At 44.0% G+C, this 18,097-nt stretch overlaps 1 protein-coding gene across 5 annotated transcripts in view; it reads right to left on the bottom strand.

The window, feature by feature from the left end:
• pard3ab (par-3 family cell polarity regulator alpha, b) overlaps positions 1-16,913 on the bottom strand; it is a 296,671-nt gene extending 279,758 nt beyond the window's left edge. For all 5 annotated transcript variants that reach the window (XM_083990939.1, XM_083990941.1, XM_083990940.1 and 2 more), the window contains exon 1: positions 16,556-16,913. In XM_083990939.1, the coding sequence (XP_083847065.1) occupies positions 16,556-16,675 (120 nt within the window). In that variant the 5' untranslated portion in view covers positions 16,676-16,913. The remainder of the gene's footprint in view (positions 1-16,555) is intronic.
• Positions 16,914-18,097: the final 1,184 nt, after the last annotated feature.

The raw sequence follows: 18,097 nt of genomic DNA, 5'->3' as shown, positions 1-18,097 counted from the left end.
GAGCATCGGTGATCATTAACCTCAGTTCCCCCTGTGATTCATGTCTGCGCTTCACTTCTGCTTGTCGGCAATAAAAGGAAGTTCTCTTCTGCATCAAATCGTCAGTTATTTGTAGTCGTAGTCAGGTTCAGTTGAGTTTAGCTACACACCAGAGATGTTCCCTCCCTCCACTGCACCGCCATCGCCTCCTCCTCCTCACCACTGACTCCCTGCATACTAATGATGGACGACAGGAAAAGGAAAGCAGCTCTCTGGACCTGTCTGGACTCTCTGACTGTCTCAGGGTGAATTTAACTCCAAAGACCGATTCGTTTGGGCAGATGTGAAGAGAAAGCAATCGCGCTCGGATGCAGAGTAAAACAAGCGAGATCGCTTTCATTCCACTTCTGTAGCAGTTGGTTTGCAGTGAGAACGTAATCAACTCAGCAACTTACACAACACACAACACGCTGTTGATGTTCCATGGTTCTCAATGGGTCGGGCTGACCAGGTGCGCTGGTTTTAAAGGGATAGTTCAACATTTTGGCAAATTGGCCCATTGCCATAATCCCTATAGTCATAGCAGTAGGTTCATTACCTTTAATTGTCGGTGCAAGCTATTTTTAGAACGGCGGAGCAGAGCCGCGAGCTGCTCAGAGCTACGCTACGGAGGCTCATTATGGTATTTCTTTGTTGGTTTCCCTCATCAAACTCATCAAATACACAATCCAACAACTCCACAACGCTCTGGTGGACAAGTTGTGACCTGCACATTCACCACGCTATGAGATAATAACACAACGTTACCACACAGAGTTGTTTTAGAGGGAAATTCATGCAAAACCACTGATGTGCGTTGCCCTCAGGGACAGTTTTTCAGCAAGCAGTCTCTGCGTGTACCTCTAAAACCTTTGCCAAAATGTTGAACTATCCCTTTAAGTCACTACTCAAAACCCATGGATTGTGTATTTGATGAGTTTGATGAGGGAAACCAAGAAATCCCATGAGCCTCCGTAGCGTAGCTCTGAGCAGCTCACGGCTCTGCTCCGCCGTTCTAAAAACATCTTGCACCGACAATTAAAGGTAACGAACCTACTGCTAAAACTATAGGGGTTATGGCGATGGGCCAATTTGCCAAAATGTTGAACTATCCCTTTAAGTTTCAGTTGTGACTGAGCCAGTGTCTGGTATGAAACTGCGCCCAAGGGAGAAAACATGCCAACACATAATACACAGTGATGTCATAAGCACGCAGTCAGGTGAGTGGTTCCGACATCATCATCACTGGAGGTTTACACACATCCAAACAAAAAGGTAAAAACCACAACATGCCAACGAGTAACAGGCGCTGACAGGGAGAGAGAAAACACACACACACACACACACACGGGGGAGACACATTAAGTCTTGCATCATCAGCTGGTCAGTCAGTCAGTCAGGCAGGAGGTGGTTTTTCCTGTCGAGCAGCTTATCACCAGCTGCTCTCTGGTTTCATCTGAAGAATTCACCTTTGTTCAGCAGCTCTGAGCAGCGATGTGCTTTCTGTTTCAGCTTCTAATAAACACACTGTATGACACACTATTAGAAGTCTGTCCTGTCTGTCTGTGGCCCTTTAAACACACACACACACACACACACATATACACATCCTCATTTCTTCAAATAACCAGACCAATCAGGTGCCAGGAGGACACACACATTCATCTCTTGATTGTTTCGCAGCCCCTCTGTGTATAAACGGTGGATATTATATAACTGAGAGCGCAGGCTGCTTTCTGACAAGTGCAGACCGGCCATGTCAGAAACACGCCCAGGAGAGAATGAGGCTCTGGGATCAAAGCTTTTCTTTTCTTTCATCTGTCAGAGACTCAGCGGAAACCATTTCTACCCAGTGGGCAGAGACGTCCACGCGTTGGACCGGCTTCACCGTTCAGCCATGATGTCCACCTGTGCTCCACATTAACCCACACTGTTTATTTTCATTTCCTTCTAGGTTCAATTTCATCTATTCAACTTAAAGGGATAGATCAACATTTTTGGCAAATTGGCCCATTGTCATAATCCCTATAGTTTTAGCAGTAGGTTCGTAGGTAACAGAACGTTACCACACAGAGTTGTTTTAGAGGTAAATTCATGCAAAACCTCTGATGCGCGTTGCCTTCAGGGACAGTTTTTCAGCAAGCAGTCTCTGCATTTCCCTCTAAAACAACTCTGTGTGGTAACGTTGTGTTATTATCTCATAGCGTGGTGAATGTGCAGGTCACAACTTGTCCACCAGAGCGTTGTGGAGTTGTTGGATTGTGTATTTGATGAGTTTGATGAGGGAAACCAAGAAATCCCATAATGAGCCTCCGTAGCGTAGCTCTGAGCAGCTCACGGCTCTGCTCCGCCGTTCTAAAAATAGCTTGCACCGACCATTAAAGGTAACGAACCTACTGCTATGACTATAGGGATTATGGCAATGGGATAATTTGCCAAAAATGTTGAACTATCCCTTTAATAAAGAAATGAAATGTACCAAAATGACCATGTAGGTTTAAAACGCAGGATCACTGCCGAGGGTCATGTTGAAGTTAATCTATGAAATGTTTAGATTAAAACAGTGAAACTGCTGCTTCTCTGCTCTATAATCTCTGTTTATTGAAAATACAATATCAGAGGACGCTACTACCTCGCTTCAAAAATGAAAACACAATCATCAGGTGATTTAATCAAGAAGTTAACATGTTAAGGCATGAGATTAATCTGGAAACAATATTTTAAAAAATTAATGCACGATTAATCAGGTCACATGACGGCGGTAGAGCCTGTCTGTGTTTACAGTCTATGGTCTGTCACCCGTCCCTTGAAACATAGATTCTTCCCAGATTTGAGGATTAAATAGTGTATTAATAAAGTAAGTGAAAGAGATTTCTCACGGGGCGAGTCACAGAACAATAAACTGGAATAAACAACACAGTGACACACCAGCCTCACTGGTGTGTGAAGCAAAAGATCCATCACTGTAATTTCTTATTGGACGTCACATTGTCGAGTGTTTGAGAGGCTTAAAACGCAGCAGAAACACAAAAACACATGCTTTTTTGGTTCAAAGTTCAACAAAAACACTATTTTCCTTTTAAATAAAATGTACTGACATTATCTTTTCATTTTTAGCTTTTGATTTTTCATGTTTCTGGTGATATTTGACTGATTGATTGATAGGTAAACTGATCAGTTACTTCAACATGACCCTGGATAAAGGATAGTTCATGCTTTTGAAAATCAATTTGGTGAATTTGGGTTTTTCAGAGAGGCTGAAGTCTCACTCTCACACACAGACACACACACACACGTCACGTAGACTGACTGAGGTTCAGGGCCCTCGTGCCTCCGCTCTGCCCAAAGGCCAATAATCATCTATCTGTCAAAGGCAGAGCTCTGGCTCGGCCGGTCCTATATTTAGCAGACAAAGCCTCATCAGCCTAAGTACTGAATTCAATTTCAGGGGACATCATTAATCTACACTCATGAATCATTTGGGTTATTCTAATGTGGGCTCTTCATTCCTCTGAGGAGCATGTGGGGTCCAAACTAAACCTCACAATTTTCTCCCAGTGTCACCGCAGCTGACCACACCGAACTCCATCCCCCGGCGTTTCCATGGAGAACACGTCTGAGTAGGGTCTGAGCTGTGCAATTTGTGTGTGTGTATTTGTGCAATGCATCGCTAAAACCACCAGTTTTCTCACTTAGCTGAGGGGCAATTAACAGCTGGATGAGAACAACAGGCTCTGCTACGAGGAGGAGGAGGAGGAGGAGGAGGAGGGGGGGGGGGGTTGAAAATGAGATTTGAAGAAGAGAAAGAAAGAAATCTCAGAGGAACTGCGGAGGAAGAAAACAATAAAGCAGCAGTCTGAACAAAGAGGACGTGAGATGAGCAGAAACGAAGCAGATGTGGGTCAGAGAGAGGAGGATGTGAAGTGGTGGATCGGGATCGAGACAGACGGGACATCTGAGCTGAGCTGCTGTTTGTTCAGTGTCCTCGCATTCCTCAGGGACAATCCTCTCCCTGTTGCTCCACACACACATACACACACATACACACACACACACACACACACCGAGTCCTTGACATTTCAGTCAGTGTCCGTCCACCCAATGGACAAGGGGACACTCAGGCCCTGTGAACAAGGCCGAAAACAAGCGCACATTCATTTTTACATTCAGCTGATACTCAATGAGTGAGCGGAGAGAGAGAGGGAGGGGGGGAGGGAGGGAGGAGGAGGAGGAATGGGGGGGGGCAGCATCTAGAAATGTGAAATGTGAGCGCCACATTGCATCGTCCAACATCTCCGGCATGTGATTCTGGTCTGGCCCCCCCCCCAGAAACAAGCACTGTTCACTGTCGTCCGTTTTGTTGGTTTGTTTTTTTCTTGTTACCATAGAAACCAATGTGGATAAGACAACACACACAATGTGGACACATGCAGATCAGATCCGATCACTTGCAATATGTACTGTAATGCCCAATTCCAATTCTATTTTTCATCCCTACCCCTACCCCTAGCCCTTAACCCTTGCCCTTGAAACGGAGCTACAAGGAGTAGGGTTGAAAGTCAGCCGCTACGAATTGGGACACCACTTCAACAATCACATACGTCATCAGTCTCTGCTGGCTTTCACATAAGCAGACGTGACAAGCTTTTGCCACAAATCCTCTATTCAAAACCACGTTAACTTAATGCAATTCTTACCTTTCTGGAACTTTTGCACATTTCTTTGTCTAAGTTAAAATGCTATTAATAATCTGATGATACATTAAACCAACACTAAGGAACTTTTCAACCTTCATAAAATATTTTCATAACTTTTGTGATGATACATCGACTTACAACAAGTTGAATGACACCTCTGTCATGGCCTGAGGGGGTCTGTATCTCTTTCTCTGGCACTAAGCAGCTTTGAGGAGCATGGTAGGAACCCTGCTCTCACGCTAGTGTTCATGGGAAATGGAGTCTTCCTTCACTTTCACTTTTGCGAGTCACAACAAGGAGGGAACAGGCAAAACAGCACTTTAGCAATGGATTATGTTTGTGTTTTCACTTTGAAATGATCCACTGGAAACAGAAACTTAGTTTTGATGTCTTTTGTTAATTTTAATGCAGGATATTTACAGGGCTTCACGCTAGTGTTCATGGGAAATGGAGTCTTCCTTCAGGCAAAACACTACCGCTTTGGTCCACAGGCGCCGCCAAACTCAGCCAAAACTGAAAGTTCTTTAGTACTGCTTTAAAATGTAAGAGAAACCCAACAGGGTTAAAAACTCATCATTTTTCATTCTCATATAATTCTGAGAAAAGTCTGACCAATAATATTATTCGGTCCGATTAATAAGATTTGACGAGCGACCTAACCTACTTAATATGTAATCACTTTGTGCACCCCTCTCCTCCTCTCCCCCCTCCCGACCAGGAAGAACGCTTATTGACAGAGCAGCAGGACACAGAGCAGAGGAGACTAGAGTCACAACACACACTAGAAAGAAGGTTTTTGGAAATAAATAGTTTTTTAAAAGACCAATAACTGCAGCCGCAGCTGGTCGTGGAGTTTCATGTCTGATATTGTAACGTTGATAGTGAGCAGCCCCGAGTGATACGTAATGTTTTAATCTGTATTCAAATGTTTTCTATATTGTAATGAGTTTTCAATTTTTTTTCTGTTTCACTTGTATTATCTGCTGTTTTTATTGTCTGTAGAGCGACTTTGAGTTCCCTGAAAAGCTATTTAATGTCTATTCATGTGGACTGTCAGTCAGTAAGATCGGATTCTGATTAGATTGGCAAAAAAAAAAAATCAGATGTGTGCTGCAGTCTGACTCTGAACAAGGCCTGAGTGTCAGACATTGTGTTTTTTTTCTGCTTCATCATAAACTAGAGACATTTAGAAGGACAAAGTTTCTCCACAGCAGCAGATGAAGGATCCAGAAGAGTTGAACATTGTTCCTTCTCTCTGCTCTGTGAGACGACGCCTGGGTTTTGTGTAACCTGCCTGTTAATTATGGGAGAAAACTGATGACTACCCAGTTATGCTTGGCTGGCTTTAGTATAACTATCACTTCAGACTGAAAACCACAAAACTCCAGAGTAAATTCAACCCGAGCCGACGTGAACAGGGGAAAAAAAAAAAAAAAAAAAGCACAAAGATGAATACGACGCACTGTGCTCCTCACAAGTTGACGACTCAGATTGCTAATAACTTCAATCACACAGACCGGAGAGTTTTTTCCATTTCACGCCAGATGTTTTATGGAGTTACATGTTTTAAATGGTGAACACAGAACATCTGTATCTGTCTGAAACTACGGTGTGGTTTTGTTTCTATAATGACCGAAACACGAGCTTTCTCAGTATCACACCCTGGTTTATCCACAAAACTCAAATATCTTACCAAGAATATTTGTCTTATTTCTTGTCAAAATGTCATTTCTAGTCAAAACAAATCTCATTATTCTTAAAATAAGACTCATCACATAAAAGTAGCATATTTTCACTTGAAATGAGTAGAAAAAAGTTTTTCTTGAACTTTTTTTTTCTATTTATTAAGTCTACTTTATAAGTGAAAATTTGTTTGAAACAAGTGGAAATTATCGAAAAACAAGTTCATTTTGAGGTGATGAGTCTTATTTTAAGTGGAAAGAGATTAGTTTTGACTAGAAATGAGACATTTTGACAAGAAAGAAAACAAATATTCTTGGAAAGATTTTGAGTCTCCGTCATAAATAAACTTGAAACGTCCCGGTCGACAAACGTGGAGGAGAAGTGATCGGAGCAGACTTCATTAAACTTCTCCCTGCACAAGTTTACATTCAGCAGCTTCCTCTGTTTATGGAAGAGAGTCTGCAGCTGAACCTGAAGGGGGTGAGGTGGGGGGAGGGGGGGCAGGCGCTCATCAAACACAAACTTCAAGCGCTGGTGATCATTTTTGAAGCATCCGACCGTCATCCAGAAATGCACCGCTGCTGTCAGTCAGTGTTTGGCCCAGTTCGTCTGCATGGGAGGGGGAGGGGGGAGGGGGAGGGGGAGACCATATATCCATATGTGGCGACACATGGATGAGGCGGAGGCGCCGCGGCTCAGCTGACTGGACGCACGCCAGAGTTCAAGTCATCTGTTTTCATAGCGCTCTGTAAACCACTCAGGCTCTGTGTATCATTAAGTGTTATGATCTGAAGTCTCATTAACCCCCCCCTCCTCCTCCTCCTCCTCCCCCCTCCCCCTCCCAGTCAAAGTTCAGTCTGCACCGTGTCACGTTCAATGACAAGCTTGTTACAGTTTATCTCTGTTCTGCTCTTTGGGATCAGTCACTAAAGCCTCCGTGTGTGGACTGGTTCAGGATCAGTCTCGTCTGCAGTAACACAGTATCAATGTACATTGTGTCAATATATATGTATATATATCAGGGATGCAAACGGGTCAGGACCAAAAAAGAGAGGAATTTCCCGGGGGGGGGTGCTCACCATTAACAAATAAGTACATTACAATATCACGGAAAGGCAATTTCCAGTAGTTCAACCCCAACCAAGTATTGAGTGCATATAGATAGACATAGTTTTCCAGAAGGTCAACATTTCTATACTAGAAATGCTTAAAAACAAAACAAAAAACCTTTGCAATATTTCCATTTTGAAGATACTGATTTTTAGGTCTTCACTGAATGTTAGTCATAATTATTACTATTAAAATAAACTGAATAAATAAAGGACATGTGATGTTTCATTCAGTGTGTAATGGACATATAGCTAGGCCTATATAATGTGTTAGTTTCACTTTAATTGAACACATTCTACATCGCGGAGGTGACGTCTTTCCACTCAGGGCTTCCTTCACCTCTGAAACGGGGTAGAGCTCCGTGGAAACACCTGCCTGACACAGCAACGTAGGGGACCGTGCATGTCCGCGGCGCACAGCTCCACATGCACGGGGGGAAAAACGGCGTCGCCGTCGCACCGATGTACGCGGCTACGCGCCGCTTTAACGAGCGCGCATGTCGCGCGTCTACATTGGAGGTCGGCTGTTATCAGTGTAATCAGAGACAACCATGAATGAGTTCGCCTCAGTTTCACGTGAATGTCAGTCAGCCTGTTAGAAAAACATTTTACTGACCCCAGCTGAGCTAGAGCTACTATATTCATGGTTTGACTTAGCTAAGTGTTGAATTGAGCTGGACAACAGTTAGTTGTTGAGGGCCAATCAACACCTCCAGAGTTTTCACCAATACAAGGTTTTCGGTTTTCTGAAACTCCACAGTCGTGTGGATGTGAGAGCAGAACATAGCAAAAAAAAAAAGGAAAAAGGAACAAAAAGATGCATTGAAACGAAAACAGTAGTCAGAAATTTTAAATGAATTGTGGTTTAAATCCATCTTAAGAAAAAACCTAACCCCAGCCAGTTTTAATCAAGTCTCAAATCTCATAGTGTCAAAAATGTATGTGGGGTAAAAACCATAAAACCTGTTGGTCGAGGTTCTCACGCTGAAGCACCTGTAGAGAAACACTGCATCAAACCTCCGTTTCATCTTCCTGCTCAGTCAGACTCGCTTCTGTAAACAGCACAAGTTCAACTTCTCATATGGAAATGAACTTGGGAAAAAAAAAAAAAAAAAAGTAGAGCGCACCGGTCTTCCCACCATCTGAGATCTCCTCACTCAGCATTTCACACCAGCTGCTCGGCTCTGCTAATGATTCACACCCCCCCACCCCCACCTCATGGGAAAACCCTGCTGGCAAATGACTTCTTTTAATGAATTTTCTTTTTAAATTTATCATTATCATCATCATCATCATCACATCAACATCAACAAGTCAAACACTAGTGAGGATGACGGCTCACTTATGTAAATCTCCTCACAGTGAAGCAGCCATATCATTGAGCTTTGACTGAGGAGGAGGGAAAAAAAAAAAAAAAAGTCACAAAATGCACAACGCAGCAAAGAAGCCGTGTGGGAAAGACGGTAACGCTCGCATCATCAACTGGAAAAAAAGGAAAAACAATCGTGTCTCATGTCCTAAGGAAAAAGATTATATACTTCACAGCTGCTGACGGCAATCGTCTTTCCTGTTATTCAAAGCCTTTTATGTAATGTCAGTCAAATTTTATATAACTGCTTGAATTCTTAATTTTCAAGATCACTGCTGTTTGGTAGGAGGAGGAGGAGGAGGAGGAGGAGGAGGAGGAGGAGGAGGAGGAGGAGGAGGAGAACGTGTGGACCCGTCTGTATCAGCACATACACAAACACTGTGCTTTTAATATCTCTGTCCAGTTTCACCTCTTCTCTGCCCGGCTAATTTTCTCCGGTGCGTCTTTAAGCCGCCTCCTTTAGGAAATGAAAACGCGGCGCTGGCTCATGTTTTAGGACATTTTTTCACAGTCGTCTGGTCAAGGGCAAAGTCAGCGGCCCGGGGATCATCAGTGAAGCTTTTAATCCTGCACTGTGCCCGTTTTGGAAAGCAGGAACCCCTGGCTGGTACAGCCTGGTGACATGAGGATCAAACAGATGAACTGTAAAAAATAAAAAATTAAGGGGGGCTTATGAGGTAGAGGAGTTGCACCTATACACGACCGCGCTCAGCTTGTCCTCCTCTGGCCCAAAATACAAAGAAATAGATAAATACTCTGGACAAGAAGATGAGCGGTGCATGTCGGTGAGCCAGGTGAGTTTGAGGAATGTTCTCATTAGAAATAAATGATATAGTAGATTGTAATTAATGCATCTAGTCACAGATCAGCACAGTAGTGTCATTCCACCTTGTGATCGTGGGACAGGTCTCCGAAATATAACAACAGAGATTCAATCATGCCACAATAAGATGCCTACAACTTGAATAAGTAAAATCTTATTATTAGGGTTTTTATTGTATAAAAGAGTTCATGACACATTTCATGCATTTGGTCATTCTGCACTGTTAAGCCTTTGGAACAAGTCTAATAACTGTTTTTCCAGTCTGTTCATTCACATAAATCAACACATGTAATTAATTGTTACACTCTGTAATTAATTTGTCTTTATGTCTGATGCTTGTTGCTGCTATAACAACAGTTACACTTAAAGTTAAACTTTATTAATTACATATACTAATTTAGTGATTGATTGATTTATTATTCGTACTTATCTATCTCTACAGCCTATATGTGATTGAGGAAGAAACTCTTTATGAATGATGAACTAACTGAAGCTGATTGGTGTGTAGTCAAAACACAAACACTGATCAGTATCAGTGCTACCAAAACGTGATCACTGATCTGCAGAGCCACCAGCCAGACCAGTAGAGGTATGATGAGTAACGTGTTGCAGCTATGCCTGGTATGTACACACAACACACACACACACACACACACAACACACACAGGACAATACGACTAATGTTAGGATGTCATAATAATCAGAGCGCACACGTGAAACCAGGAAGTGCAGTGGAAATCCCCGCATGACAGCATCGCAAAGACAAAAACACAGACTTCAGAGCAGCGGACGGTGAGGTGTGAGAAAAAACTGGGACAATCGAAGTGTCATGTCGTGTCGCCACGATCCTTCATCATCATTTTAAAGCCCCTACAAGGAACTTTATATGCAAAAGTATCTGGTTTCTCTGGTGTGACCTGCAGCAGCAAATGAGCCCATCGGTGTGAAGATAAGCTGTTGAGGCCCCGTCCACACAAATCCGGAAAAAACCCGTATTGGCGAAAACGAAAACGCTGGGGTGGCGTTTTCAAATTTCCCCACTCTGGGACCCGTTTTCAAAAAATGGTTAGGCCCCGTCCACACGAATCCGTTTTTTTCGAATCCGGATAAATAGATAAATACTTTATCGGATCGGCCTCGCGTCCACACCATAGACTGTAAAAAGAATGGACGTAGCATCCGTGACGTCACCCATTGGTTTTGGGGAGTCGTTTTTGTGACTCAAATATGGCGGCCTGAACAGCGCCATGTTGGATTGGCCGGCCGAGAACCCGCCCACTGGCCTCAAAGCAGCCTGTCTCCGGAGCTGCTCGGACCTGTCACTCAACGTTTCCGCGCCCTAAATGGCCAGAGTTTTAACCTAATAACAGTAAAACGGTAGAGTTTTAAAAAAATTCACCCCCCTCAGAGTGTGTGTGGGGGTAGAAACTATCGATTGAGAAAAAAAAACGTTCTGACACCAGGCTTTTAACATGTTTATTGAGGATGTAAAATCGGCGATTTTAACATGGGGGTCTATGGGGAATGCTCCCTTCTGACACCAGCCCCCAGAGGAAGCCCAGGGGATTGCAGTTTTTTGAACGCGGAAGTGAGCTTCACTTCTCAGACCGACAACTGCCCCCTTGGTCCACACGGATACGCCGTTTTCGGGGGGTGAAAACGGTATTTTTTTAAAACGGGTCCCAGAGTGGGAAAATTTGAAAACGCCGCCCCAGCGTTTTCGTTTGGACGGCCAAAACGGGCTTTTTCTGAAACGATGATGTCATACCCCCCGCCGCTCTACCTGTAACCTGAGACACACACACACACACACACCGCTGCAGCAGCTACACACTGACAGTCTATGGACGTAACAACAACAACAACGGTCGACTACCGTCAGGTCGCTCAGACGCTGCGGCTGAATCTTGCCGTTTAATCATCACTAATCGTCATATTTACTCTGACACGACTCCCTGTCAACGTTTACTCCATGTTTGAGTTTGAAGGGACTTCTTCTTCTATTGGATTACAGCGGGGACTTCCCGTCTTCTTCTCTGTCGTAAGTGTTTATGTGTGGCAGGCAGCGCTACAGCGCCACACACACACACTCCACCCGCTCCACACACGCCTGGAGGATGTACTACAGCGTTTTGGGTCATTTTCACTGGATCCATGTGGACGCAGGTATTTCTGAAAAACGATGCCGTGTTTACGGAGATTTTTTTCAAAACGATTAAGAAAAAGATCGGATTCAGTGAAGCCGCGTATTCGTCTGGACGGGGCCTGAAACCAGGAGGCAGTGGGCGGGTCGGATGATAGTTAATAACCCCCTGGGCACAGTCAGGACAAAGTTTGTTGGTTTTTTCACTGAAAATGCACATATCACTGTCTCTACACAGACGGTGTGCAACTTCTTGCAGCAGGAGACTCCTGCAGACGGCGTGGTGCCACAGCTCCGCACAGGAGACAGCCGAGAGACGGCACGGCCGGCTGACCCAGACTCGGTCCACAGTTTCAAAACGGCCAGCGTGTGAAGGCCAGGCGGCCTGCTGCACCGTCCTGTTGTTCTAAAGTATCTTAAATGCATTTCCAAACTAATTTACCTGAAACTGCTCACAAAAAAAAGTTATAGTCTGGAGCCAGATAAGCGTCTTTACGACAATGCGCACTAAAGCTCATGGGAAATGCTCCGTCTTCGTTCTGGCAAAATGCTATACCGCATTTGTCCACAGGGGCCGCCAAAATCAACACAACCTGAAAGTTCCTTGTAGGGGCTTTAACTTCAACGTCCTAATTACGTCTCTCTCCTGCACAACCTGGAGTTAAACTCGGCAGCATCACATCCACACTGTAATCCCAGTCTATATTTATCACTTATTATTTCCTAATTCCTATTCCTATTCCTTATTATGCATCAGCAGGGGTTTCCCCACGAGTCAAGTCGAGCCACAGACGGGAGTGTACTAGATGGGTACTAGTTTAATACTTTCTCCTTGCACCTGATTTACTACAGAACAGCAGCTTATTTAAATCACACACACCATTTACCACCTTTTCATTTCAGCCTGGTTTGAACCTGCCACCATAAATCTGTTCCCTGCCGTACTGTACCTGTCCTTAACTAATAACTCATTATGATTATATGACAATTAACTAATTGATTTCACCATGTCTTACCTGCCCCCTCCTATGGACTTTAAAGGGACAACGAGGAGTTTCTATTCGGTTATAAAAAAGTCTCACGTTAATGTGGATGAATCTCCGCTACCCACACTTGTTAATGGGCCCATTTTCAATAAATATATCGTTCTGTCATATCGTTATTTTGTTATTATTAGTGGTGGCGGAAATGCTGGTCGAGCTGACCAGCGTTTCCTTTGTGGCGAGTCATGAGAATAACGCAGCCGCATCGCCGTTTATGGTCGGAACTACGGTGGTATGTGAACCTCTTTGAACCTCTGACTTTAATTCTTGATGAATGAAAACATGAGTCTGTCTTGCGCCCGGTCAAAGAAATCTACGGTGCGCGCGGAGGCTCAGAAATGTAGTGTGAAAACGCTTCGCTTTTCCAAAACTCCTCGTTGTCCCTTTAACACCGGTGGTCAAGAAAATACCTGGATCTTGAGCTGCCGTCCGTCAGCTTCTTCTTTTCTTTTTTCTTTTTTTTTTTTACAATTTTCTGACACTCCAGTTCGGTGAACAAAAATCATTAGCTGTACCTATTTCCAACCACACACACGGCTGAAGAAAAGCCCCGACTCCACCAGACACCTGCTCCCATTGTCTGCAAAAAAGGGTCAAAGTCATGTTAAAGCTGTCTGCCTCCAATGTGTGTGTGTGCGTGTGTGTGTGTGTGGACACAATAACCCCAGATCCTCCAGAGGAAACTCCAGCAGACTGAAGCTGTGAATGGAAATCTGCTGCTGCTGCTGCGTGGACACGAGCCAGACACCTGATACCCTTCTTCACCCTTCTTCACCCTTCTTCACCCTCCTCCTCCTCCTCCTCCTCCTCCTCCTCCTCCTCCTCCTCCTCCTCCTCCTCCTCCATCATCATCTCCTCATAGTTCTTCCTCACGTCACTTGATGAGTTCGGAGCGTCGAAAACCACCAGACAGTTTTCCAGTCAGGGGTGTCATTTAAAGAGGCTTTCCGCACTTTAGTTAAATCATGAGTGAACATTAGTGAGGATCTACTGTGGGAGGAAAAAGACCAGAGCAGCAGTGGAGGATAATCTGACACCGTGGGTTTTTTCCTCCTTCTTGTGTCGTTCCCTCTCTCTCTCTCTCTCTCTCTCTCTCTCTCTCTCTCTGTCCCTATAGCGCCGTCAGACTTGTGGACATGAACACTCATCCTCATCTGTCTAATTCCTCAGCTATGAGGTGGCTTCGGGCCCTCAGAAGTGGACGGGCCTTCTCTGTTTGCTGTGCAGGAAGCATTCCTCTGTAATGACAGGGGAAGGTCCGCACAAACAGTGAAGCAGGAGAAAACACCCAAAACTAAATTTGGGTCTCTTATTAAAAACAGGCCGACCGAAAGGCGGGAAAAAAATGAAAAAAAACAACAACTGTGATCTTCCAACACAACATCCGTAAACCAACACACTTCCTATGAAAATCTACACTTTTGTAATGTGGGCAGGGTGGGACTGAGGGGGCAATAAACGCACATATGAGATGAAATGACAAGGGTGTTGTATGTTGGGGTTGTGTGTGTGTGTTTTGTTGTGGGTGAGGCAGAAGGAGCTCTGTGTTTTTAAACACACACACACATATATTTAGATCAAAGCGCGAAAGAAAACAGACACAGAAAAAAAAAGAATTAAGATGTGAGGCCTCATTTCCAGCACATAAGCACAACACACCCTGGACATCATCAACCCTAATCTGGTCCTCCAGTCCCATTTGACCCATTACCAATGTTTTTAGATCAGAAATCTGTTTTTTGTTGAACATAACTGCCTGAAAATAAAAAAATAACATGGATGGCTCCTCACCACACTGCGCAAATGTACTTGTCACTAACTTCTATATCCAAATCATTCAAAGTTGTTGGGTTATTTTTATGTAAATGAGCTCTATTGATCTGAAAAGTCTGAAATAAAAGTGTAAAAAAGTGAAGTTCAATGAAAATATATAATCACACAGATCAGGTCCAAGAGGATAAAAGTTGACGGGAAGACGATGCAAAGGTTTAAAACAGCAGCAAAGACAATCACCTTACGACTTCTATTGTGATAATAACAGTTAATTCAAATATTTAAGAGCCTCGAGCCAAACGGCAGATACAACACAGAGAGTTCCCGTCCAGAGGCCTGTGAGGAGCCGTGGGTATCGGTCCTCCTCTCTACCTGCTCCACATCTACATCTACACACAACCTGCTCTCGTCTCTCTGCTCACACTGAATTATTCAGCAGCAGCGGAGGAGGAGGAGGATACGGTACGACTTCTAGGTCACTCTCCGTGCAACAAAAAGAAAAGACTGTCTTAAAGTTAGCACATGGAGGGAGGGGAAGTGAGGCATTAATCATTCATAAAGCCCGGAGAGCTGCTCTCACATATTTTTTGTACCTTAAAGGCTGAACAATAAAGCAAAATATCTAATTACTGACCCACATTCACAGAGCCCAACTTTGTAAATGAAGGGAGGAATTGCATAGACTTCGATTAATGGTCGTGAACTTTTGAAAAGAGGTTATAAAGTGGTGTTGATGTTGAATGAGTGGGTTGAATATATAAAAGACATGTTTTATACCACGCGTGCCGAGCTCAGGGTCAAAGGTTATCTGCTGCTGCTGCTGCTGCTCCAACACATTACACAACAACTTTTCTTCTGCTCACTTTTTATCTCTTCAGATTTATGGGTCAGGTCCATCAAGCCTCCACCAGTCAGCTGGAGCTTGGCGGTGCAGTTTCCCTCTGGGGCCTGGTGCTCTGCCCTGCTCTGCAGTTCAGCTCCTTCTCCTCCTTTAACCCTCCTTTAACCCCCCTCCCCTCCCCTCCCCTCCAAACTGTGGTGCAACAACACACAACTTATCAAAACAGATATCATGACTTTGCATTTGAAGCATCAGTGTTTTCTCCCTGCTTGGATATACTCCAGCTAACCCTGTGCAGGCCACTGTGATGAGTTCATGAGCAGTTGGACAAAGGGGAACTTTTAATGTTTCGTCCCTGAATAAAATTAAATAAAACACACACACACACACACGGACTAATCTTGATAGGACTTTGCAGCTAATCCTGACTAATTACACAGCCCTGGCCTGAACACTGGAGCCCAAACGCCTCTACAGACAGCAGCAGCAGCAGCAGCAGCTACTTTCTGCAGCCTGCTGGCTAACCTGCTAGTAGGCTAATCTCTGCTGGCAACTTTCAGAGCATGAACTCACAGTCCTTTACAACTGGGTTACCAAAGTCTGCATGCGCGTGGTCGTGCACGAACCATGCTCAAAAGCAAAACTCCCATGTTTCTGCTGTGGAGCTGCAGTTTAACCCTTTAAACTAAAAAATATTCAATAATAAACCCCGCCGCCGCCGCCGCCGCCGCTGCTGCTTTTGTTCGGCGCCACAACACAAACCCCAGAGGAAGTTTTGTGGGTTTACTAACACAAGAAGAACCACAATGGCGGTGCGTCTTTCTTTCTTTCTTTCTTCTTCTTTGAAAGCCAAGGAATAACACGCCTCTGTGTGCTAAAAAACAACACGAAGCGCCCCTCTCTTCTCCTCTTTCTCTACTTTGCATTTGTTTTAAGTTTGCGCCATATTGAGAGAGTTGCGCCGCAGCAGCGCAGCTCCTCCGCACGTACGTCGCAACGTTGTTTCCAGGATAACACAAAAGCCGCAGCATGGAGAGTAAGAGGCAACACACTTACCTTAGCTATCGCCTTCTTGTATCTCATCGCAGCCTGCTGGATCAGCGCGTGCACTGTAATATTTCCATCCCCGCACGGCACCACCACCCGGGTCCTGCCGAAACACACCGTCACTTTCATGCTTTAGTATCCGAGATCCCGAGCCCAGACTCGGCTCCAACCCGAGGAGTGGAGGAGGAGGAGGAGAAGGAGGTGGAGGTGGAGGTGGTGAAAGAGGAGGAGGAGGAGGAGGAGAAATCCGTGTGGAAATAAAAAAGGAGCATGAGTTAGTGTCGCTCTTTCCGCCTCGCGCCGCCCGACGACATGTTTCTGTGTTTTCAGACCGAGGGACCACCTGTTTATCTTCTCTCTCTCCTTCCTTCCCTCCCTCGATCCCAATCCTTCTCTCTCCCTCTCTCTCTGCTGAGCTAATGCTCCGTCATGTGTTGCGTTCAGGCGCTGCTGGGATGTCGGAATCGGCAGAAGTCCGAGAGCTGTGACAGAGCGAGGATGTTTTATAAGGATGTACGTGATTATATGGCCAGTTACTACTTTATATATATTTCTGTCACTTTTTTAATTATTATTTTCTTTTTTTAATGAATTTAAAAATATATATATATATTTTTTGTCTTTTACCAAATAAGCATTTCGACTTGTGTCTTGAAGAAATGATTTGTTGTCCAAGGCTTTTCTCTAGCAACGCAACTCTTATGGTGCTGATTTGGATAGGCTATTATTTCACCGTGCATAGTTTTCTAGTCAGTATGACAATGAAAAATAGATTTTGATTTAAAATGGAAACAATATGCTGCCCTGATCTGTAAAACAAGTGATGTAAACTTTTTTTTTACTATGATAATACAATTGATGATACATTTCAAATTATATAGCTCTTTGCATGGCACACAAGGATGCTTTACATGATTTAAATGGACATAGAAACATACAGAGATACTAAAAACCTGCTAGAAAAGTACAAGAACATGATGCTTTGTGTGTGGCATTTATGGGACTCACATCATATCATGATCACAGGGTCACCAGAAATTAGTGATGTCAAAATGGGGTCACGAGCCAAAAAAGGTCGGGAACCACTGATATAGATGAATGAACACTTGTTGCTGCAGCATTCAGTAGCTAGGCTAAACACTACTCTGTTGTCCCTTTCCTTCCTTGTTGTCAAGGTGATATCAAACAACAACCAACAATGAGGATGAATAACATGCCTTTCTGTTTGGAAAAAAAATCACATCTGCAAACTTTCAACTTTTCGAAGGTGTATGGATTTTACGAGCGGTACCTGAAGGCATCAGGGGAGCAGAGGGGGCTGGGTAATGGGCGGCAGCGCTGACAGAGAGGAAAATAATATCAAAATCAATGCATCCAAAACAATGTAGATGACCACAGCATGCAGCCCTCACTAGAATATCTTTATTTATTTATATAAGCATTAGCTATGAAATACATACATAATGTAGCCTCCCATTACACTTTATCATTGAACTGGTTGGAGTTCAGATTGATGAATGAAGCAGAGATTGTATTTGATACCAGCAAATG

This window comes from Trachurus trachurus, assembly GCF_905171665.1.
Source record: "Trachurus trachurus genome assembly, chromosome: 17".
NCBI lineage: Eukaryota > Metazoa > Chordata > Actinopteri > Carangiformes > Carangidae > Trachurus > Trachurus trachurus.
The sequence above is the reverse complement of the archived record's forward strand: the minus strand, read 5'-3'. Positions and strand labels throughout refer to the sequence as shown.